The 25,991-nt window shown below is 33.8% G+C and overlaps 1 protein-coding gene across 7 annotated transcripts in view; it reads right to left on the bottom strand.

The window, feature by feature from the left end:
- RICTOR (RPTOR independent companion of MTOR complex 2) overlaps positions 1-25,991 on the bottom strand; it is a 118,877-nt gene that overhangs the window by 17,908 nt on the left and 74,978 nt on the right. For 5 of the 7 annotated variants that reach the window (XM_082453674.1, XM_082453673.1, XM_082453671.1 and 2 more), the window contains 22 exons: positions 23,749-23,831; positions 22,594-22,681; positions 21,965-22,055; positions 21,786-21,852; positions 21,560-21,640; positions 19,785-19,885; positions 17,744-17,909; positions 17,345-17,446; positions 17,176-17,222; positions 15,511-15,646; positions 14,915-15,114; positions 14,503-14,629; positions 13,947-14,111; positions 13,698-13,774; positions 13,163-13,241; positions 7,115-7,224; positions 6,572-6,659; positions 5,271-5,363; positions 4,801-4,907; positions 4,103-4,332; positions 1,924-2,932; positions 1,566-1,637 (listed from right to left, as the gene is read on the bottom strand). In XM_082453674.1, the coding sequence (XP_082309800.1) occupies positions 1,566-1,637; positions 1,924-2,932; positions 4,103-4,332; positions 4,801-4,907; positions 5,271-5,363; positions 6,572-6,659; positions 7,115-7,224; positions 13,163-13,241; positions 13,698-13,774; positions 13,947-14,111; positions 14,503-14,629; positions 14,915-15,114; positions 15,511-15,646; positions 17,176-17,222; positions 17,345-17,446; positions 17,744-17,909; positions 19,785-19,885; positions 21,560-21,640; positions 21,786-21,852; positions 21,965-22,055; positions 22,594-22,681; positions 23,749-23,831 (3,319 nt within the window). The remainder of the gene's footprint in view (positions 1-1,565; positions 1,638-1,923; positions 2,933-4,102; positions 4,333-4,800; positions 4,908-5,270; positions 5,364-6,571; positions 6,660-7,114; positions 7,225-13,162; positions 13,242-13,697; positions 13,775-13,946; positions 14,112-14,502; positions 14,630-14,914; positions 15,115-15,510; positions 15,647-17,175; positions 17,223-17,344; positions 17,447-17,743; positions 17,910-19,784; positions 19,886-21,559; positions 21,641-21,785; positions 21,853-21,964; positions 22,056-22,593; positions 22,682-23,748; positions 23,832-25,991) is intronic. The other 2 variants (XM_082453676.1, XM_082453672.1) reach the window with 1 other exon arrangement.

Here is a 25,991-nt window from a genome sequence, read left to right as displayed (position 1 = left end):
ATTTTACAGTAAACGTGTAGTTATCGTCCATCATTTTCATTTTCTCTGAACTAACCAAAGGAAACAAGTGGGAATAGGAAGACTAATGTCTACACAATTTTTTCCTCCATGGAACCCAGTACACAGTTAAGTACTAAACACAGTTTGCAGAATAAGTGACAGATTTGACAAACATGAGATTTTTGTTAAGCCTTCATGCCTTTGTACAACTGTTTCTGTTTCTCTTGACTGCTTTTTCTTTTTATTTTTTCCCCTCCCAAGAAATTAAAAACATCTATTAATCCTTTATAGTGCTGATAACTTGGCATTTTATTCCAGGAGTAAAATTTCCAAATATCCTTCTCTTGATCTAACAGAGAATATAGGAAATAAGATCCTAAGAACCCAGACTGATTAGGAAATTGTGATTTGGAATAGTTGTTGTTTCTGGTTTATTCTAATAAATATTTAAGCAATGAAACTTTTTATCTGTGCTTTAATCAGTTAGATAGAAATGCCTGCTTCAGTGAGACAGAATAACCCTAACTGGGTGGTTCAGAGCTAATAGCACTTTGGTTATTGTACTGAGCTCTAAGATGGTGGAACCCTTATTGCTTATTTTGGTGTGCTACGTTACTGCCCCTGGCTGAATGCTACTAGCTGCTGTAGTCTCTGAGTTTCCAAATACTTTGTTGTAGTATAAAAGTTTCCTCCTTTGCCACCAATTTTATCAGCTCTCCTTTCCTGTCACAGTGTCCCTACCAGTAGAAGCTTATAACTGTTGCATCTATAGGCCTGAAAATCTGATAAACAAACTTGTTAGACTAAACATCAACAAACTATGAATGTGGGTCAGAGGTACTTCCTTTGAATAAAATTTGTGAATTTCACTGCATAGGTTTATACTAGTGAGCTGTTGGGAGGGATGAGGCTGTCAGGTAGATAAGACATTACTGCATAATTTATGAAATTCTACCAAACGGAATATAATTTATTATTTGCTACAAGGGATCTCTTCTACTAAATGTGTTAACATTCCTGAAACAAAATTGCTTAATAACTTAAGAATTTGGTTATATAAGAGCCAAATGGATTACATGAAAGAAATAACTATCAATAATAATAGTGGTGATAATGATGATAATAACAGCTAACTTTTATTGAGTGCTTAATATGTGCTAGGCACTAGTCTCAGTACTTGACAAATACTAATCCATTTAATAAATGAAAATGAACAATCTAAAACTAAAGAAAGTTTTTAGAAGTATTTGGTCCAACAAAAAAAGAAGGTATAGAAATTTTTGCAACAATAAAATTTAACACTGCCTATCTTTTATAGGTAAAATCTACTACTTTGACCAGCTTGATCTAATCTTTAGATACGGCATAGAAATCTCCCAAATGCTCCTGTGAGCACAGGCAAACTGCTACTGCTGAATTCTGAGGGCCAAGTAATTCATTTAATGTTCATTTGGTTCCTACTTAATAATCACAGCTACTTAAACTGAAAAGAATTATACTGAAATTTTCAGTTATCTTAAAAAAAAAAAAAAAAAGTCAACTTTTGGAGCCTTAAATTGACCTACCTGAAAAGGTTGTTTGTTATTGTAGGTCTTAAGCTCCTGATTCCCCCGACATGCTTCTTTTTAAAATCGATCCTTGCAGAAGCGAGAAATAAATAAAAAAAAGCTTGTGACTTATGTGTCATTGTAAAACATATATGTTTATTTTCAGGGCCTAAAGGAGTTTCTTTTCCCCCCTCGCAGCTGCAAGAATCCATTTCAAATCATATCGGGTAACTAGGAGCTTATAGCCTACTATAGTAAACAATTATAATAGGTCAGTTCTGAGGTTTACGTAGATGTAAAACCTGGCTAATGCTTTACATTTAAGTCTGTTAAAATGCAAACATTATTGTTGATTTTAAAATGTATATTTGCTCACCTGCTTGGTGTTAACCTGGACTCAAAGCTGTTGGCTTTCATGGTGATGGTATCAGTAAACAGCACATCTTTTGCTGGAGACGCCAAAGCTTCAGAATGAGATAAGGATGGATGCATTCTTTGTTGCTGTAATCTTTTCAGTGTAGCGTAGCCAAAGGCATCTCTAGAACTTGTGTAACTAAAGTTACAGTCTGCTAGACTTTTAATTGTAGCAATAGAGGGTGCTTTAAGGGACTGTGCTCTTCTAGGAAGTGTATGAGAAGAACCTGGAGGCACCAGGGACACTGAGTTTGATTTAGAGAGAGAGAGATGGTTAGACTGTGGCGTCAAATAGTGGCTTGTCTTAACAGTTTTAGTACTTACCACAGTACTCATACTTCCACAGTCTGTGTCCACAGTCGTAGCATCTACACCTACTGTCTCTCGTGAAGGACTTGAGCTCATTGAACTTATGCCACTTGTTGTAGTGTCTGTATTAAAACTTTGGCTACGTATCTTCATATGTGAGCTCGCTGAACTTTCTACAACTAATCTCTCGCGGCTTGTGTTTTCTCTGTGATTCTCTGTACCAAGACTCTTGGTGAATTTTAAGTCATTCTCTCCAATACTTGGAGTACTACCAGTGTCTTCAATGTGCTTATTCCCAACAAATGAAGTTTCTAATTGTAATGTTTTCTGTACTGTGGATATGGGTGTGAAATCATCACTATGATTGAAGTCAACACTGGGCTCTGTAAGCGTTCTGATCCGCCTGTTGCTTGTCTTATTTTCAGATGACAGTTTCCCTCCTTTTGGATCACTGCTACTACGATGTTTTTTATTAGGCAAAGTAAGCGAATTTAAGATACGATTCTTCACAAGTTTACTAGAAGCAAAGAAAGGGAATGAATTTTTATCCTTCATAGGTCCAGATCGATCATAAAATGCTGGCTCTGCATCTTCATTGATATCAAGGAAAAATGTACTAGTAGAGCTGCTGCCAAACCGGTCATCCTCCATTATGAACATACCTATGATCAAAGGATTAATAAAAGCAGATAAAAAAGGACAAATAATCATAGTAACTATTAGTGACATAATTCAGGAAATTTTTGTTTAATAGTCACCTGGGGAAAAATTTTTCAAAAATAAAAAGAGTTAGACTGCTGAGCCACATAAAAAGAGCTTCCTTGAGACCCAGAATTTGTCCTTGAATAAAATATAAAATTTGTCATTATGATGATCTTGTTATTTCCAAAGAAAAACTATAGAACTCATTATGTCACAGCTTGCATAAAGTTTCTTTTGATTATCCCAGTGAGTTTCCAAAACCTCCAAATATTCAAGATAAAATTAAAGGCAAAAAGGAGACTTGACCCTGGATGTTTACTCAGTTGGTACAGATTCTTGGTGGTTTATTCCTCGAATCACAATAAGCAAGAAAAATCAATCTTATAAGAAATGAATGTCCAATCTTAAGCAAACTACACTTACAAAGAACCGAGTCACAACATTTTAAATTCATGTCTAAACCAATTATATTTATTTCTCACTTTGCCTTAGGTACTAAGAAACTTATCTAAATTCAGGGCCTACCTCTAATAAAAGACTCAATCCAGGTGCCTAATGACATCTTTGGGATTTTATTCTATTTTTATTTTAAATTTTCTGTTGAATAGTTATAAATTACTTCAAATATATTCTGAAAGAAGGCAAAATAAAATCTTAAGCTTGCACACTGCACTGTATTTCCATATTTTGCCAATTCTAAGATGCACATTTTTCACACTTAAAATCTCTAAAATCAGCATGCATCTTGCAATAGGCAGCATTTTTTTTTTTCTTAAACAGTGGTGCATATTATAATTTATGGTATCTTAGATCTGGTGAAATATGGCTTGATAAATATTGCACTATCTTCTTTAAAAAAAAACCAGTGTCTTTTACTTATTAGAAATTGCAAAAAAGGGGAATGGTTCTTCTGGGACATGGCTTATTATTTAACTCTGTAAGTAGGATTTTCCAAGGCCTATTTAGAAAGCAAAGGGAGAGAACAATGTAGGTTGGTAGCATTCTCCAAGACGCTATTACTGCCAAATTATCTCAGAGAAAAGTAAATTAAGAATGTAAAATTCATTTAAATTTCGACATCACAAGTGTTAGTTTCGGCTAACTTTATATGACCCTGTCACAATACTCACTTGATGGCGCAGATTCACTTTCACTATTATGTCTAGAGCTGGTTGACTCTGAGTTCAAACTCAGGGTGCTTGGAACAGATGAGAGTTCATTACAGAGTTGTTCTACATCATCTGGAACCACTGGCCACAGATGTTTGCGACTGTGCCTTACAGCATCCCAGTTGTGACATTTTAGAATATCACAGCCTTGTTTGGTTTTGGCTATGAGCCCAAGCACATATACACAGGTCCTGTAAGTAAAAGATGTAGTAAAGACAGTTTATAATTCCAAACTGAGATTTCTTAAAGCAACCATAAAATATTAGTTTGCTATATGTACATTTGCGTTTTCTTTAATAGCCATTAAAAATAACATGAAAACCTTCATAATAAAAATATTAATTACAAGGAAAAAATCTAAAAGAACATTGTGATTAGGGAAAAATATATATATACATTAGCTTTTCTGAAATAAATTTGGAATATGTGCGCTAATGGACTACTGGATTATTTGGACACACTATACTCTCACTGTTTATCTGCAAGGTAAATGTCAATATTACAATGATAAGAATAAAATATCAATAATATAAAACAAGGAGTTCCTTAAGATGTTTAACGATGCACTGAAAAACTGCAATCATAAAATACTCTTCTCTCACACCCATCTGTGAACAAAAATATATACTTTAGAAAGATTTCTGAGTTAAATGACACACCCTCTGATGGAAAGAACTTCACACTGTTTTGCAAGTTTTAGTATATCTGGAATCACATTTTCTTCCTGTAGCAAATTGAGACCCCAATTTGATGAGCCAATATTTCCCTAAAAGAAAAGAAATCACATATCAAATATATTTACAAGACTAACTCCTTCAAGAGATTTGGAAAGCTACCCAAAAAAACAAAAAATTTAACCACGTCTATAAGAGAGAAAGAACTGTGAAAAAAACCTCACATAAGGAACTTTAGGAATTAAAGTTCCATTTGTCTCAGCAAGAAAATTAATAGTTTAATCATTTATTTTCCAACATAAAATAATATTTAAATGGGCAGGAACAATCTTTGTTTTAGAATACTAATCTAAGAACACGTTCCAAATAAAATTATTTTTATTTATTTAATATTAACAGGAAAATGAGTAAAATCTAAAAATTAAGAAGATCTTACAGAAGTGTTTATTACAAACCAAGGCCCATAGAGATGCTTTCAGTTTTTTAATTTCTTCCCATTTATCCAAATCTGGTGTACGGACACTGTGACAGAGTTCTGTAATAATATTCTGCAGAGAGGAAAAAAATACCTATGATTATCAGTATGTCTTTAACATATTTTCTTATTGTATCTTAAAACCGATTTAAGGTTTGTATTTAGTAATTTCTGCATATTTAAAATCCTAAAATAATTTTACGTCGAATTTCTTAAGAAGCAGCATTAGGACATGGGCTCTGAATTCATATACTAGAGTTAGAACTTATTAGCTAAGTGGCCTAGAGCAAGTTACTTAATCTCCCCATGTCTTGATTTCCTAAACTCTGTTTCATAAAGTTTAATGATTTAATGAATTATTACGTAAGTGTAACAAAGTACTTGGGACTTAGTATTAGAAAAATGTTAGCCATTAACAATCATTATTTCTTTGAGATAGAAAATAACAAATTAACACCTAGACTTCATCATACTATGTAGGTAATGACACTGAGAAAATCACTTAAACTTTCAGTGAATTTTTAAAAAATTAATATAAAGATACACACCTCAATAGTCTTCACAGACAGTATAAAAATACATGAAACTGCGAAGTATAGTTATGTAAAACTTTTGCTCCTGAAATGAACACTGATATGAAAAGGAACTAAATTGCTAGGTTACTATTGTTCAGAAACACACACAAATACTTCTATAACCATTCCTAAAATAAGAAAAGGGTTACATTTATTGAAAACACCTAGTAGCAAGACATGTTCCCAGCCAAAATCTGGCGTGCATACTATACTTAAAGAACAACTGCTTGTCTAAGCCTTACATTACATGAAATATATGAAAATAGTGAGGCACTAACAAACAGCAACTGATACTTTCAGTTTGTTGCTCACCAAAGGTAACTCAATATGTTTCAGGTTCAGTTTAACTTCCCAACAAGAGGAATGAAGAAACTCAATTTTTCAGTATGTTTTTACTAAGGAGATGAACTTCCCAAATGAACTAGAAAGGAAAGAACTCAGACCTTCACTGGATTACTTACTCTACATAACAAATTAGCTATGCAAATGGTCGTATGCAAGTCAGGGAAATGCATGCAAGCCAGTAATATCTCTAAGAACTGCAAACAAAGAATGCTAAGTCAATTACAAGACGGATGGCTTTAAAAGCAAATATGCCACTGACTTTCCGAAGGCTTTTGAGACGTTTCTGAAAAGATAATACTTTAGCAATATTAAGTTTTTTCTACTACTGTAGCTATTTAAAATAAGCAAATTATGTTTTTACCTGTACTTCCAACAAATGACAGCCTGTTTTGTGGTGTACCAGTTGTCCATAAAGGTGTACAGGTAGGTAGACATGAGGACGCTGTAATCTAGTATAATAAAAATGATTGATATATCTATTGGTTCATTTTAAATAAGCTAATTTAAAAAATGACTTACAATAAAGTACTAGATAAACAGAATTAGACATAATCACTTAGCATAAATAAAAATATGGAGGTGGAAAGGCATGAGAATTCTTCTAGAAAAATAATAGTTTAGTTGATCTCTGAGTAATGGTAAGAGAACTAAGACAAGAAAGACACACTAGGGTAAGGACATGGAGGGATCTAAACGCTATATTAGTCAGGGTATTCAAGTTATGAATGTCACTGAATTTTTGAACATTCAATGCTGTGCTTTAAAAAGATTTTTCCTATGTCAGTGTAAGAAACAAAATAACCAACTACTCAGAAAACTTTAAAAAGTAATGATTTATAATAATTTGGTTTTAAATTTTATGTTTGAGGACTAGCAATAAATTATTCCATTAACTGGACTATACCTTTGGTTACTCCGACGAACATAGTTGTCACCATCAATTGGCTTTCGGTAAGTAGTAAGTGCTTCATTAAGTTGTTCTTCAATCAAGTCAACATATTTCGAATTATATTCCTAGAAGATAATATTGTTTTAATTATATATATCATAACAACATTCACTAAATTTCTAATATGTTAGGTACCTAACAAATCTTTGGAAGCATAAATATGAGAAAAATGAACATCTGTTCAGGAAATTTAAGAAATTTTTGAAAAGAATAGATAGAACAAGGTATTATTATGAATGCAAATGTTCTATCACATCCATACCTGTAAGCTTTCTGCTTACACTCTTTTCCTCATTTTCAATTAATATTTTAGGGTCCATATAAGTAAGCTAAAAAATTTTTTTTTGTCATAATTGAATTCCTGTCCCCATTAAAAAAATAAACAGCTTTTTATTTATTTGTTTGTTTATTTATTTATTTATTTTTGGCTGTGTTGGCTCTTCGTTGCTGCGCACAGGCTTTCTCTAGTTGTGGAGAGTGGGGGCTACTCTTCGCTGCGGTGCGCGGGCTTCTCATTGCGGTGGCTTCTCTTGTTGCAGAGCAGGGGCTCTAGGTGCGAGGGCTTCCGTAGTTGTGGCATGCGGCCTTGGTAGTTGTGGCATGCAGCCTCAGCAGTTGTGTCTCACGGGCTCTAAAGCACAGGCTCAGCAGTTGTGGCGCACGGGCTTAGTTGCTCCACGGCATGTGGGATATTCCCGGACCAGGGCTCGAACCCGTGTCCCCTGCATTGGCAGGCAGATTCTTAACCACTGTGCCACCAGGGAAGTCCCAAAACTAGCTTCTTAATATTAAACCCTGAAGATATTCACTAGAAATTTTAAAAGGAAATTAACTGAGTTCTACCATTTTAGCACCTTTTGGTAAGAAACAGTCTCTCTCCCTTTAAATCAGGTCAAATGTAAAAAATATTTCCAACTAAAACTTGGAAAATTTCTAGTTAAATTCTTTAAACCGAGACAGTCAATCACACCATCTTTATTGCAAAAGATCTCCACTTTAAATTGTTTAGAAGGAATTGGTAGAAACTCTGAAAAGCAATTTGGCAGTATTTATCAAAACTTTACATTCACATACTTTTTGACTCAACAATTATACTTTAGAAATTTGTTCAAAAGATATACTTGCACAAGTATGCAAAGATATACGTGCAAGAATATCCAGCAAACACTGTTTACAAAACTAAAAAGTTGGAAACAGTCTAAATGCCCATAATACAGGAGTGATTATAAAAATTAGGGTACATTGCTATAATTTACTATGCAGCCATTAAAGAGAATTAGATAGCTCTAAATGCACAGCTCTGAAAAGATCTCTTAGATATACTGCTAAACAAAAAAATTAAATACAATTTTATTTATAGCTGTGAATGGATTCATTTGTATTTTTATATGAAGAATATATACTTATAGATGCACAAAACATCTTTGAATGCACACAAAATATTAACAGACATTATCTTCAGAAAAGATAGAAAAAGGGGGCAGGGAGACATTTTTCATTTTAAACCATTTTAGACTACTTGAATTTGGTGGGTTACCTTAACTCCCTACTTAGAGACTCTAAAAACTTACTTTTCCTGCTTTTCTTTTAGGTTCTTTACTTTGCAAAAGTAATATAAGATTTTAATGTTATCAGCATACCAAATTTCTACTACTGCTACTACAACCACTATATTACTCTATATACTATACTACCATAATCTCCTCTATACATGAACATCTCAGTACAAAAATTCTAATTAAGGAAAGTATTTTGAGCTTTATGCAGGAATAGTTACATTCACGTGGTATTGCCTGGTTAGTCTTTTGACCAGTGGCATCCATGTGGAAAACACTAGCAAAGTTGAGGGGTATGGTTTATAGCTATGAAATGCACTGAGTTTCTGATGTGGATCATCTTGAGGATTCTGCCCAAAAGGACCTACTGGAGGAGCAAGAAGACCCCAAATGAGGGTGAACCTCTAGCTACTAGGAGGTATTGTAAGTAGGCAGCCAGAGGAGCCATTGATCCAGTCAAGGGAACTGCAAATGAGAGATCCCCAGAGTGAGGTCTTTGAGGAATTCACAAACATAACCCTAGAGTAAAAGAATCAACATCTGAAATCTGCCCCACTCAAAGCTAACAACCCCAGATAACAGCTGCATCAGTTGAGTAAGACTGTCCATGACCCTGTACCCCTTCCTCCTCCTCCTCCTCCTGCTCTAAAGCTGGAGAGGCTCCAAGTTTGCAGTTGGTAAACGGGGAGGAGACAAATAATAAAGAGTGATGAAATGAACCATATCCTCCCTCCATTGCAGGTTTCTAAGTCTATACCAAGCCTGCGCTAGGGATGAAAGTTTTAAATTGAATGAGTGAATTTTCAATATTATTCAGGCCTGGATGCTTTATTACCTAGAAAAAGAGACAGTCTCAACTTTATCTTGGCATGCTGCAAGCTACTGGGAGGAAATCAAATATAGTGGAAAGAGCATGGGCTTTGGAATCAAAAAGTGCCCCTGCTCTGTTATTTTCAAGCTCTGTGACCTAGGATAAATTAGTTTACTCATCTTAGCTTCCACATTTTCATTCACAACATAGAAATAATACAAAAACATTTCACAGGGTTGCTGTGAGGATTAAGTGAGGTAATACTTGAAAGGCACTAAGTTTAATGGTAGGCAATCACTAAGTTAGTTCCCTTCCCTTTCTCCCTTTCTCTGATTAATTTGAGAAAGTAGACTATACTGTCTTTATTTTTACATCTCACATTTACTGCCTAACTAACTGCAATTCAGCATCTGTTTATAACTTGTTACTGAAATTGCTCTCGCAAAATTCACCAATGACCTGTCACCTTCAACAGGCTTTTTTTCTAGTGTTCACCTTACCTGACCTCTCTCAAGAATATATACCACTGGCCTCTCCTTCCTGAAGCATCCTTTAGTGAAGCCATGCTGATAATTTTTTCCTCAGTATCCCTGTCCTTTTATTCCCCTCATTAAAGCAGAGTGTTCAGGCTTCCCTGTTGGCACAGTGGTTAAGAATCCGCCTGACACGAGTTCGAGTCCCGGTCTGGGATGATCCCACATGCTGCAGAGCAACTAAGCCCGTGTGCCACAACTACTGAGCCTGCGCTCTAGAGCCCGCGAGCCACAACTACTGAGCCCGTGTGCCACAACTACTGAAGCCCGCACGCCTAGAGCCCATGCTCTGCAACAAGAGAAGCCGCCACAATGAGAAGCCCGCACACCGCAACAAACAGTAGCCCCCGCTCTCTGCAACTAGAGAAAGGCTGCGCACAACAACGAAGACCCAACGCAGCCAAAAATTAAAAATAAATAAATAAATAAAGTTATATATTAAAAAAAGCATAAAGATAAAAAAAAAAAAAAAGCAGAGTGTTCTCTAGGGAGCAATTTCCAGTTTTATTTCTTTGTTCTTTACATTTTCCTTGGTGATCTCACTCAATTCAAATTTCAACTACTACTATTCACTGACAACTCCCAAACTTCTATCTTCAGCTCACATCTGAGCTCCAGATCCACATTTCCAAATATTTTTCTGGATACTATCACTTGCCATACAACAGGCAATACCAGTTCAACTTATTCAAAATTCATTATCCTCATTCCTGCAAACCATCTCTTGTAATCACAATCTTTTAATGGTAAGCCATTATGTATTCAGTCATTCAAATCAGAAACCTTAAGTGTCAAGTGGGACCCCTCATACATTACATCCAATCAGTTCACAAATCCTGTCCATCTTATTTCAAAAATGTCCAGAAAATGTGTCCCTGACTATTGAACCTAACCACCACTGAAGTCCATGCTTTTATCAATTTTGCTTCTAAACTGGTCTCAGTATTCCTAGATTCCTTTACCTTTGATGATCAAACTTCTGCTACTACACCATGATCTTTTTCTAAAGCATAGTTCTGATTATGAATATTCTTTACACTTGTAAAGATTCCTCCACTTCCTACAAAATTGAAATCCCTTAGTATGACACAATGCGGCTTATAAAAGCCTAGTTCTAATTCTAATTCAATCTAGTTCTAATTCACCATTCCATCCTCATCTTGCCACACCCCACTTATCCTAGCCCCACCCGCACTGGAATATGGCTTTCCTCACAAGTCTGTGAAGTTTCAATAACCTATACAGATTTATTATTCTGCCCCCTCATCCTTGAACATCCTTCTTCCAATTTATTTGACTATTTACACCTCAAGACCGCTTCAAATAGCACATCCTCTCCTCAGCCTAACATTTTTTTTGCTAATCCCTAAGGCAGAATCATTAACCCTTCTTCTGCTTCCTTATACACGACACATAATTTTGTTATATCAGTTAATATGTTGTACCTCCTATCTGAAAGTGCTGTACCAGATTTGCTAAGCAATTTCCTAATATAATTTGTATAATAAGGTGACCAATCTTATTATGGTAACTAGTTTAAACATCTTCTATTTAGAAAATAAAACTATCATATCTCTCTTTTTTTTTTTTTTTTTTTTGGTTGCACTGGGCTTCATTGCTGCATGTGGGCTTTCTCTAGTTGCGGCCAGTGGGGGCTACTCTATGTTGCAGTGTGCGGGGCTTCTCATTACAGTGGCTTCTCTTGTTGCAGAGGATGGGCTCTAGGCATGCAGGCTTCAGTAGTTGCAGCATGCAGGCCCCAGAGCGCATGGGCTTCAGTAGTTGTGGCTTGCGGGCTCAGTAGTTGTGGCGCACGGGCTTAGTTGCCCCACAGCATGTGGGTTCTTCACGGACCAGGAATCGAACCCATGTCCCCTGCATGGGCAGGCAGATTCTTAACCACTGGACCACCAGGGAAGTTCAAAACTATCACATCTTTATTTTAGTTTTCTAATTCACCCATTACTGAAAGACTTCAGGCCTGCAGTTGTACACTTTATAGTATTTTTTTCCCTTTTTTCTTCCAGTTTTATTGAGATATAACTGACAGTACTGTATAAGTCTAAGGAGTACAGCACAATGATATGACTTACACACATCATGAAAGGATCATCAAAATAAGTTTAGTGAACATCCATCATCTCATACAGATACAAAATTAAAGAAATAAAAAAAAAATTTTCCCTTGTGATAAGAACTCCTAGGATTTACTCTCTCGACAACTTTCATATATAACATACAGCTGTGTTAATTATATTTATCATGTTGTACGTTATCCCTAGTACTTATTTATAACTGGAAGTTTGTATCATTTGACTGCCTTCATCCAATTCCCTCTCCCCCCACACCCCACCTCTGGTAACTATAACAATAGCTATAGTATTTTTTAAAAATGAGAATATCTTATGAAACATGGTTCAATATAGACAATATAAATAACGATCTGAAATAATGGAAAATCTGAAAATCATTTACATTAGGATTGATTATTCCATGAGTTTCTAAGATGCTTTGACAATTTACAATGCTTCAAACGAAAGCATTGCACTGAAGTCACAGTGATGACCATCTAAAGAAAAGCTAGTAAGTTAATACCTTCAAACTACTCCCTTCTTCTTAGATTTCCCTATTATATACAACAGCAAGAAGTTTGCTCTCAGATTTATGAAAAGTACACCTTAAAGTGAAGTTTAATTAGATTATTATATCTGCTTGGTAGAACTGTTTTATAATCTTCATTTAGGAAAACTGTTTTAGTTTCAGCTTAAAAGGGGTGCGAAAGGAACCCAAGAATAAAAGAAATGATGGTAAGTAGGGTTGACAAACGATACCAATAGATTATATCAATTAAATTGAAAGCAAAATTTCAACAGAATTTACACAAAATCAATAGTTCGCTATAAAATAACTATAGTTTAAAAAATGGATAAATATGAATACAAATAATTATACAGAATTTTAAGACTTGACTTCACATGAATGTTTAAATATTTAACTTTTTTAGTTTCAAAATACTGACGATATTTTTTAAATCCTCTAAATTCACAATCTATTTCCCCAAGATAAAAAGATACAAATTGAAACTTATTCAATAGCAAGTTACCTTGTGCCACTTTTCCAATTGTTTTGCTACATAACCCCTTTCATTCAAATAGGAAAACCCTTTTGGAATGGAGAGAAATCTGTAAATTAAAACAGGCAATAGTTTAACATTGAGTCTCACAAAAAATGTTTAAGGAGCTAAAATATCTCAAATAAAATATGTTTAAGGAGGTAAAAGACTTTAAGAACAGCTCCTTCCTAAAACTAAAAGGTCAATTATTATTCATTGTAATTTCAAATACAAATAAATTTTCATAATCTTTGCAAAAACATGTGAATCCAACCACAGTAAAGAAAATGTCATGAAAAGAATGAGGACACATGGAAATGTAAAAGAAACATTAAGAAAAACAATGAAAAGACAGAGTTTCAGTATTAAAGGATGTCCAATATTCTAAAATAGGCCTCTTTCAGAAGTTAACAAGCTAAACTCTTTAGAGTGCTTCCTTTACAGATTTGAATCCAGCTTTAATACACACTGCCAGAGAGAACACAACAGAAAATATAACTATAAGAAAATTTTTCTTAAAATTTACCTCAGGAGGAGAAGCAAACCCTTGTCCCCAAGGTGAGATAAAGCTGGCTTCATCTGAATAAGAGCATGAAGATTGGCCTAAAAGAAATAATTATTAGGCAAATTAATAACTGCATGAAGATAGTAAATTCTCTATTTCTAAAACCACTATATTATATACATTATAATTTCACATAATTTTCTATCAAATTTGAATATTTTAATAAAAATTCATGTCTAAGGGTTTTATTATAAAATAATGAAACTTTACCTTGTCTTCACACGCTTCATCGAGAATATCAAGAGCTTCAGAAGAAATCGTTTTGTTTTTATCATGCAGCTGGGTCACTAGTAATTCAATTCCCCAATTATTGAAGAATTCAACATTAGCTCTCAATAATACTCTTAAATGTTTTGTTGCATACAGCCTGCAGGCCTATAAAGATAAATAAGAACATTAAAAAAAAAAAAAGAAAAAAAACACCACCCAAACTTCACTATGGACGGTCTATTCGACTTTGTTTTGGGACAGTTCTGCTACTTGAAAAGGGCAGAAAGACTGGAATTGATGGTCTAGCCCTTGATATGAATATTTTTTTAGTCCAAGTAAAGTAAAATACTTCTGTTTCGATCTAGCTGCTTCTTTCCCTTTATATAAAAATATGTGTACTGTATTGAGTTCTTTGGAGGAACTAAAATTTTAAAGTAAACTAAAATTCCATCCCATAGTCTTAGAATTTATAATTAGTTTTATGAGGCCAAAATTTATAAAATACTGAATTAACTGGTTATGAAATATACAGTTTTACTGCCTATATTATACTCACATCAGTGGCTGCCGTTAAGATTTTGGAAAGTATGACCCTAGCCAATCCATCTCTGCTATAGTCCAAGCTCGAAACAGTCAGTTTCAGCAAGTGATCTTGGTTTTTCAAGGAGCAAAGGTTAAGTAAACTAAAATAAGGATGAAAATAATGAAGGTTACTAGAAATTACTGTATTGATTCATTAATTCAACAAATATTTTTAAATTCCTAATAAATAAGCATTTCTAAAAGAAAGCACTTAATAAATATCACATTTTAAAAAAAGCATCAGAGCATCAAGACAACTCTACATATTTTTTTGCATTTTAATAAAAACTTACCAAACACAGGTACACAGACTAAAAAGCATGCCCTTTCTGATCACATTAAAAATAGTTTAGGTATATACTGAAACAGAATTTAGGAATGCTCACCATTGAAATACACTGCATTTTTCCAGCATTTTGACTCCATGAGGGTGGCAAGAAAGTGTTCCAATAAATAAAAAGTAGTGTTGACTAAGAGTAGTCAATAAACCATTATTTTGAAGACTTCTTTCAGGTTTCATGCCAGACGAGGCACTGAGCCACTGAACAATATCCTTTACTAGGTCTTCTAAGTATCCTTGCCCATCCTAAAAGCAAATACATTATGATATTGCTAGAAAAGGACTTAGTGCCTACAATTAGAAAAATCACCTCTAATCAAGTCCAAAAAATTTAATGATAATGATGAAGTTACTAATAACAGATATCAATCACTGAGCATCTGTTCTTTTTAATCCCACTCAACACCGTGCTGCATGAGATGGTGTTATTTTCCATCTTACAAGGAGAAAACCAGGTCTTCTAGAGGCAAATTAATTGTCCAAAGTCACAAAAATAGCTAGTGACTAAGTCAGGATAAAAATCTAGGTTTGGTCTCATTCTCAATGTTTCTAAATATAGCTTATGCCTATTCAGAAATAAAAGGAAGGGGGCAAATTCAGTGAAAAACATTTACTCTGGAAAATATACAAAGTGCTTATTACCTCTTCAGACTCAAGAAGAAATTCTGTAAACTGGCAACCCACAACTGTGAGCTGCTTGGACTTGGCAAAATCCAGATCCAGATTGGCATATAATTTACTGCTGGGCTTGTAAAAATAAAGTAGTCTTCGTACAAACCTACAATCAAAATAAAAAATCAGCAACAAAGTAATAAACCAAATAATTCTTTTAGAATCTTAACCACAACTTATGATATAATAAGGTTTTGAATATGTTTTGGGTTTAAACCATTGAGCTAAATGGCAAGAAATTTAATAAACACATTTGGTACATTCCACACACAAACCAACCATAAAAAACAACAAAAAAATCCCCTTCATTATAAAAAGTATCTTTGTGAAATAAGAATTTTATGGTGAGATGCCTGACAGAAATAGTGGAGAAGAAAGATGCTAGCAGGAAAATTGCAGATATAACATAGCTAGAAGATACAGTTGGAGAATATGAGGAAGCCACCTGGATATAAATTTTCATTCTTTTTGTTTTTTCTTTTGAAATGCACACATTTTATTTTACTATCAGGTCTTTTTTTCTTTTCAACTCTCTTTTAATCCAGAATATATACATTTTTTTCTGTACTGTACTTTATCAAGAACTTTGTCCCATGGCTCTATAAAATAATCTTATACTAGATAATTGTAAGCAAATGTTACCACACTATGATTTTATCAGTTTTTCACCATTAGGCAAAAAGTCAACCATAAAAGCTCCAGGTAAAATTTAAGCAACTGAATTTATAAAGCAATGGATGATATTTCAATGTTATAATTTTCAACATTATGTTCTAAGCTTCCATGGAATTAAGTTCAATTTAATTTCGAGCACTACAATCCAATCTAATAAAGGTGCCAGATCCAGGAGTTGGAGAAACAAAGTTGAATGAGACTTCACCTCTGTTCTCAAGGAGTCTGAAAAGTTAGTGCTATGCTTCTTTACCCCAATGTAATTCTTATGTTCTATATATTTCTCAAAACTTAATACAGATATTAAGTTAAATATCACTGAGTAGATGAATATAATCATTTATAATGTCAATGATATGAACTTCTCAAAAACATGAAGTAAAGCCCCTCTTATCCAATGGGATCAACACTGGTGGTTGGTTAGTCTAAACTTAGAAGGAGTAAAAATGCATGGGGTACTAGAAAACAGCACAATACCCTGAAGTACTGTATATGCTATAAACATTAGCATGTTTTATGGAAGGTGTGGTTGGTTACGAGGAGTGTAAAAAGGAAGAAGAATGAATAACCCTTCAAAGTCAGATGCAAAAGAAAGTAGAATTGGAATATTTAAAATGGCCATCATTTTGAGAGGGAGACACTATGTCCTTATTATGTATTCTCATACATTAGGGCTAAGATAAGTACATGGCTGATATTCCTCGATTTGAGAAACTTTAATCTCAAGTATTTCATTTGTTCCAAAACTAAAACCAGAATGTAAATAACCAGAAAAAGAATCAGCTGATGCTTTTTGGTTGTAAAATACCAACTATATATAAATATATATATATGTATCTACTGAATACCAACTATTAAAATGTACGTATGTATCTTTAAAACATCAATTATTACTTTTAGTAGGTATCAGGCATAATATAATTCAAATCTAAGTGCTTTAAATGCAAAACAGTTCTTACATACCTGTGCAACTGTTCATCTTTATAGTTTCTTAGATTTACATTTGGCCACTAGAAAAACATAATACATTATATTATGTATTTATCAATTCCTAAACATATAATTATGATGAAGTACAATGAATAAGAAAATGAAAACAATCAAGCCATTACCAAGAAGTATCCTATCATACCTTAAGAATGGTCCCTATAAGATTCCAATTCCATTCAAGATTCTCTTTATGTTGAAGGACTTGGCTATCTCTAAGGTTCATTAAAAGAGCTTCCTCTGTATCCTAAAATCACCAGAAAGTAATATGAAATATTAAGACAAATTGGCCTCACATCAAAAAACTAACTTCAAATTTTAAAAACAAAATGGAAGGTTTTTCATTTAAGGAAGATTATCAAGGTTTTCTAACTTTAAAAAGTTATAAAAACACAGCTCCACTGCCTAGTCATTATAAAACTTAGAAGCCTTCTGAAAATCCATATGCATGAATAAAACTGCAAATTCAAGCATGTATGCCTACTAAAATACAGTGGTTAAGAATTAGGAAATTAAACTGAAAATTGCATCTTCACGTCAGTACCTTAAGAACAAATATATCTTTCTGAACTCGCAGATATTGATCCCGTTTCTGGTGTGTTGCAATTGCTTTCTGTATAATGTGATCTAAATGAAGGCTATAAGGCTTAGGTCCTCGTTTCTTCATTTCATGGAAGCGTTTTAAACAGTTCAAGGCTGCACTGGCTCGCCTAATGAGAAAAAAATTAGTACAATTAATACAAGGCTAGTGTAATTTTAGGGAGATCACTTTGGTAAATTATTCTATTAAAACTTACATAAATCCATGCTAGAGACTGTTACTAAAAAGTAAATTACTTAACCAAATTTAGAACCACAAAGAAAAAAAACAAGAACACTGCTGATTTGTATGAAGAAACACTAATTATTTAGATTCAACAAAACATACTAATCTTTTCTTCTATGGTGGTGAGTACTTTTTGTATGTTAGTTTTAAGAACTCCTTCCTCAGGGTCAGAACCTAGTGACCTTAGACCTTACTTTCTTATTAAAGTTTTAAAACTCTGCTTTTCACATTTAAGTCCTTAATCCATATGAAATTGATTTTTGTTTATGATATGAGGTTGGATAACCAATGATTCCAGTATCAACTGAACAGTCTCTATTTTCCCCACTAATCTGCAATTGTAAATGGAATCCTTTTAAAAATTATTTTATTTTTTAAACTAATTAATTATTTATTTTGGCTGTGTTGGGTCTTCGTTGCTGTGCACGGGCGTTCTCTGGTTGAGGCTAGTGGGGGCTACTGCTTATTACGGTGCGCGGGCCTCTTACTGCTGTGGCTTCCCTTGTTGCGGAGCACGGGCTCTAAGCGCACGGGCTTCAGTAGTTGCATCACGCGGGCTGAGTAGTTGTGGCTTCTGGGCTCTAGAGCGCAGGCTCAGTAGTCGCAGCGCACGGGCTTAGTTGCTCCGTGGCATGTGGGATCTTCCCGGACCAGGGATCGAACCCGTGTCTCCTGCATTGGCAGGTGGATTCTTAACCACTGTGCCACCAGGGAAGTCCCTAGAAATTATTTTAAATTCCCTTTTTGTGGTGCATAAAATACAGTTTTCTAGAATTTGGTAGTGATCAAGTCTCAACTTCAGAAGTTCTGGTAAATACAAATCAGATTTAAAATTTAAAAACCTTAGAATGTGCCCAGATTGGCAAGTATTTATCAGTAAAGAGCTTACCGAGCTAAAAAAATCTTTCTTAGATTATTACTGGAATTTTGAAGGTAAATTTGAATTCCTGATGAACACTAAATACCATGGCCATAATCTGACCCAGAGAGTTCAGGTCTACCAGGCTTTGGGCAGGTACGTTTTTCCAACAAGAAACTACTAAAATAAAAGTTGAATGCCACCACTACCAATGTTAGCCTAAGAGTCAGAGCTGATGGTCCCTAATGCCCTCAGTTTATAATACAACTTCAGTCTGTTAAGTAATAGTATTTTCACTGACAGATTTAAAACTAATAAACAAAGTATTATTTATTTATAGTGAGGCCCTTATGTGTACTTTTGAATTAATAAAACTAACTAAACTTTTGAGAAATGTATTATAACTTAACAAAAATTCCTAGTTCTGAATAGCTAATGAACTACATTTCAAAACACTACAAAAAAAAATAATGAAGCCTAAATATATAAATTCCAACTTTCTTTTTCCAACATTTTTAACCACACATACAGAAGAATACACTGTTAGTCTTTGTGCTTTAATTTGAAGTAATTCAGACATTGAAAAAGAGACTGAACTGCTGCTCAAAACATAAAACAGTCCAAAACACTCTCAATCCCAATATTTTTACTGATCTGGTAGAAAGTTTATGTCCTTGTCCAGAAACATGCTAGAAAAGGTTGATTTTACTAAACTAAAATACTCTGTAGCCTAAAATACAAATTATTTTTCAAAACTGTTAATTTTCCTCTTATCCAAAGGCTTCCCTAAATAATTCCCAGGCATAACCTATATATACTACTTTCTTATAAAGAAGATAAGGTCATCTAAGTGGGTATTAAATATACAGGCACAAGCTTTGCTAGAGCTCTGATACTTACAGTCTCTTTTCCTTAGGGATATCAAAGGATGCAGCCATATTCATTAGGGTTGGCAGGCAGTGCAAATGATGGCTATGTGAATGAGGAAGAATTGTGTTTGCCTAAAATGAACCATAATATTTTTGAAAAATAGAGTATTTTATGTTACAGATTATCCACAGATATAATGCTAAAAGGTTTTACTCATGAATTATTCATTTTCTAATATATACTTATAGCTAATTTTTATCTCATCTACTTTCAACAAGGATGAGATGTAACAAATATAAAGATACAGGCTCATATTACATTAATAAAACTCTAAATTTCATACATCCTTTATTATAACATTAAATTATAATTTTAAGTGGTACCCAATTAAACTCAATTCTTAAATAATCTAAAAGGACTATATGTCAAAACTTGGATCCAGTGTTATAATGTTATGTTAAAAGTAGCATTTAAAATGCTGGATGCAATATCATAACTTATGAGTTGACTTCTTAGGTTTAAAAACCACCTTCTCAAAACAGGTTTGTCTCATATTCCAACAGTCTCTAAATAAGAAACTTGTCTTCTGCTTTCCAAACAAAGTCCTACCACCCAATCTGCTTTCTAACAATAAAGACAAATTAATTAAATGTGGAAGCCAGAAGATGTAAGAATAACAAGCAATGAACTAACACTGCTATACTCAAAATGACTAGCTTTTATATTTCAAGGGAATCACAGAATTCTGGTGCACGGGGGAAGGGAATGGATGAAATTTATTAAAGAGATTCCTTCATATAAAGGCAAAATAATTCTAGATATTGATATCCTTACAGAAATGATATCTTAATTAAAATAAAAATAATCACACCTGAGATTCTGCAATATTACTTAATTATCTCATAGATGGACTGAAGGAAAACAGAGCAAGTGGCTAAAATAATTCACTAATAAAGACAGTTATCATTAAACTGTTTAATTCTCTTTTGCTCACTCACAAAGCCCAACTGCTATGTAGAAAAAAAACCCTGGTGATGGAGGGGACCAAAAACAACTACAAAAACAAAAAATATTCTGCCAATAATAAGCCATAACATAATTTTAAAAGATTTGCCATAAGTTTACTTAATGAGTTTAAAGTGGTTCTTTTTATTTAGTGTTTATTAACTAATCAGTGACAGAAATATAAATTTCTAATTTGCAAATAATCAGCGTACCCTCACTGCTTGATCTGCTGGGAATAGAGAATGATCAGATTACTTTGCTAGCTCCTTGTTTCCAGAAGTTACTGATGTCATAAAATCATGGCCAAAAAGAAAAAAAAAAAAAAAAGATTCCCACCCTCCAAACCTAAACCTACAAGTTTACAGAGAAGTATGTGCTCAAATGAGGCAGTTATATTTAGATTTTTTTCCACAAAGTTTTCTAAAATTCAGGCACTGACTATTATATATCAATTCTATTTAGCTGACTGAAGTAATACCTATAGTTTTGTAATTTCATGCTTTTCAGGTAGGAAGTCATTCTAAGAGAAAGACTTTTACGACTTAAAATGTCAGCATCAAAAGTGAGTATAAAAAAGCAATATTCAGTTCTCTGTATTTTTTATATTTGTTCCATTTAAAAAATTAGCCTATATATATAAGATACAAGGTATCAAGGGTTCTTTGTAATGCAAAGATAAACATTCAAATAAATGCAAACTTATTTTTTTGAGATAATGCAAAGTAACATTGTTAAAATAGCCTGTTTCATAAATTAAAACATTAATAGTATGAAACATAATCAGAAGTTGTTAAACTTACCATATGTAAAAGCTCTCCTAAAAGGATGGTAGCTCTAACTGAGATATGGTCATCACTGTTTGTTATCACCTCAACCAAACCCTTTGAAAATAAGAAGAAAATATCATAGTTGCAAAACAGTATATATGAAATACAATTATGTATCATATGTTTGTTGCTCTGAAAGAATTCTGTTAGAGAAAATAAAATAAATAAAATAGAATAAAGTAAGGTTTATAACTCTTACCTCTAAAAGCCCATTACGAATAAATGCTGAGAGTATCAGTGCCAAATAATTATCCATGAGGTCTGGCCTGGAAATAAGTACAGCACAGAAAAATTTAAATATTGTTCCATACACTACAAAATTTAACATAGAAATAGTAATTGTAATAAATCTGAACTATTTCTATATCTAGAGTCTACCTGGATCTGGCACGATGAGGAAGAATAGTTTTTGCCTCAGCTGCTACAAAGCCATCCGAAAGCCTCCAACTGTCTTGGAATCTACCTGGATCTAAAATAGTTAAACTTAGATAGTTAGAAGAAAATAATATACCAATGAAACACTTCAAATAACCATCAGCTAAGCAGGCTACAAATAATTTTCTTAAATGTTCGTTAAAAAAAAAAAAAAGACTCAAGAAGGCATACAGAAAAAAACGATTTATGTAAATGAACACAGATCTAACTTCCTTCACTGAGGGACTCAGAGTCATTTGGGCTAAAATAAAATAAAAAGAATCAAATAATCCAACATGAGAATCACATAAGGTTTCTTATTAAGTCCTCTCTTCCTTTCTTAGTCCATCCTTCTATTAATTTCACTGCTCATTTCAGGAGCTAGGGTGATGGAGAAGAAATTAAAATTTCTTTTTAGAAATTTATCTGAGATTTTATTTTTATATTAATTTCAGGCCACAAATATGCAGTAAGAAAAGAAAATGATATTCAATATTTAGTTCAGTATTTTTCCTTTGAGGAACTCTGCCTCCATTAGATAATCCATTTAAAAAATTATAATATATGAGTAGTGAATGCACTTCAATACTTACCTACACTGAGCAGTGCTTCTATGAACTCTTCAGTCACAACAGGTAGAGGAAGACGAAATATATCATAAAGCACTTCAAGGAGACCTCGCTGCAAGTACAAATAAATACACTTTCTTTGTTTTATGGAATAAATCTTTGTCTACAATTTTTTAAATGTCCTATTCACAGATTAAAAAATTGATAAAAACAGAACTACTGTATTTTAGAAACCTACCATTATCAGGCCTATATTAGAGAAGAGATAACTACTGAATGCTTACTACATATACATGATGTAATCTTGTCAATAAATCTTTTATTATCCCCACTGTACACATGAAGAAGGTTAAAAATAATTTGCCCAAGGTCATGGAGCTATAAATAATAAAACCAGCAGTCAAACTTCAGTCGGCCAGACTCAAAGGACCATGTTCTTTCACCATTTACTGAGTAAGAAGTCAACTGAATTGGAACCTTTCCATCTATAATTACATCCTTCCATGGTCTAAATGCTTTTATTTTTAGTTCACATTTTAAGCAAGGCACCTCTAGCTAATATTTACTACTAATAATAAGAAACAAGGGGGCAAATTTTGTCCCTCTGAACAAAATTAAAACAAAAACATTGAAGAGGAAAAGGAAGAAGCACATGAAGAGTTAATTTTTTTCCTCTAATTTCAATTTGTTTTAGCTGTTTAATACAATTCCTATACACTAATAACTTAGGACTATGTCTAATAAATAAGTATATAAATACCCCAATTTTAATCAGAACCACTACTCATAACATATAAAAACACAAGTTAGAAGGCATAAGTTGCATAAATACTATATTTACTTTTTAAGTATATTTTTCTGTATTGCTTGAACCTTTTACAATGAGAATGCCCCTGTGTACTGTTTGCACTTTTTATTGAATAAAGCATAATTAATTTCACATTTTTAATCTAATTTTAATACAGCCATAGTTCCTAACAACAGCAGTGTTTCAAATGATTCATATTATATTCTTAGGGTTCAACTAAGTAGTAAATATTTATTCATGTATTTTTAAAATGCTCTGTGATACAGATTAACAATTCATGAGGAAAATGCATTACCTGAAATAAATTTTTTCCAATTAATTTCCTCCACTAAAACTCCACGAATGAAACAATCAGAATAACTTTTACCTACCCTTATTTCCATATTTGGAATGCAAAGTACTCCAATTAGGGACTGAATCCCAGAGTTTCCAGGCTTACATAAATTAATAATACCTAAAAAAGATAAAAAGAAAAAAAAATAACTGATCTGAATTTCAAAAAAATTTTCTATAGTAATGTATCCATAATACAAAACGTGACATTTTTCCAAGCTGAATTACACTATTACTTTATCATAATTGATAGTGTATTTCAAACATTCTCTGAACTTCCCAATTAGAGATTATCAATAATTTTATCCTTTACATTACTTCTTCTATTTGTTTCATACCCAAAAAGGTTTCATGAATCTGACTGCCTATTATTCCCATTTGCTGATGAGTGATTCTCAGGGATATTGGAGAGAATAAGACAATGTCTTGCTTATTTAACACTTTCTCAACCTAAATTGATAAACTTTGCTTGGCATTTGCCTTTTAAAAGTTTAAGTCTAAAACTTAACGAATGCACAGAAGAGTATAACCAACAGACTTCAAATAAACTGCATGGATCAAAATATTAAGTGAGAGAATGTACTCAATTTTAAACATATTAACACCATGTCACAAAAGAAGATATGTATCAGTAAGTAGCCAATAAACACATACAAAAGTGTTCAATATCATTACTCACTGGGGAAATACAAATTACAGTCATAATAAGATACTGTCACGCACCCAATAGAGTGGCTGAAATTAAAAACTGATAACACCAGATGCTGGCAAGGATGTAGAGCAACTGGAACTCACATACCTACATGATAGGAGTATAAAATAGTGCTTCAGTATTTTGAGAAAAAGTCTTGCAGTTTCTCATAAAACTAAACACATATCGGGACTTCCCTGGTGGTGCAGTGGTTAAGAATCCGCCTGCCAATGCAGGGGACAGGGGTTCGAGCTCTGGTATGGGAAGATCCCACATGCCGTGGATCAACTAAGCCCGTGCGCCGCAACTACTGAGCCTGTGTTCTAAAGCCCACGAGCCACAACTACTGAGCCCGCGTGCCACAACTACTGAAGCCCACGCACCCTAGAGCCTACGTCACAACTACTGAGCCCACGCACCACAACTACTGAAGCCTGAGCACTGCAACTACTAAGTCCGCATGCTGCAACTAATGAAGACCATGCACCTAGGGCCCGTGCCCTGCAACAAGAGAAGCCACTGCAATGAGAAGCCCGCGCACTGCAAAGAAGAGTAGCCCCTGCTCGCCACAACTAGAGAAAGCCCACGTGCAGCAACGAAGACCCAACACAGCCACAAAAAAAAACCATATATCCACCCTGTGACTCAGCAGTTCTATTTGGTATTTACCCAAAAGGAAAGAAAGCTTATATCTGAAAAAAAATTTCACAATGCTGCTCATAGTAGCTCTATTTAGAATGGTCAAAACTGGAAACAGGTCAGGTATTCACTAACAGGAGGAAGGCTAAAAACACAGTGATATATTTACCCCGTGGAATACTACTCAGCAATAAAAAGGAACATATTACTAATATATATAACATGAATCAGTAGCATTTGCTGAGTGAAATCAGAATCATTAAGTTGAGTGAAAAAAGCCTACACACAAAAGTATACATATACTATGATTCCACTTAAATGAAGTTTCAGAACAGGCAAAAATGATTTGTGATAAAAAATAGAGTAGTGGTTGCTTCTTACAGGAGTGGGGTCAGGGATTAACTAGGAAGGGACATGAGAGAACTTTCTGCAATGATGGTAATGTTCTATATCCTAAAAAGAGTTTGGATACACAGGTATAAGCATTTGTCAAAACTCATCAAATGGCAGACTCAAGATTTGTGCATTTCACTGTAAGGGGTAAATTTTACCTCAATCCCCCCCCCCAAAAAAAACCTCAGAAACAAACAAAAATAACCAAATAAGAACCCTAAACAAATACTGAGCTTTAGGTAATAACGTGCATGCTGAAGTGTTTAGGAATCAGGAGCACTTAATTTTGCAACTTCTTTAAAATGCATTAGAATAACATGAGGACTGATGAATTCTCAGAGGACTAGGCAGATGGGTAGATATGTAATAAAGCAAACAGAGAAAAATCTAAGTGGTAGGAGTATATGGTGTTCACTGTATAATTTTTCTATATAGTTGAAATTTTTGATAAAATGTTAGGGAAAACATTTTTAAAAAGTAAAGGAAAACATTTTTAAAAAGTCATATAGGGGCTTCCCTGGTGGCACAGTGGTTGAGAATCTGCCTGCCAATGCAGGG

This window comes from Balaenoptera physalus (genome assembly GCF_965194825.1).
Source record: "Balaenoptera physalus genome assembly, chromosome: 3".
Taxonomy (NCBI): Eukaryota; Metazoa; Chordata; class Mammalia; order Artiodactyla; family Balaenopteridae; genus Balaenoptera; species Balaenoptera physalus.
The sequence above is the reverse complement of the archived record's forward strand: the minus strand, read 5'-3'. Positions and strand labels throughout refer to the sequence as shown.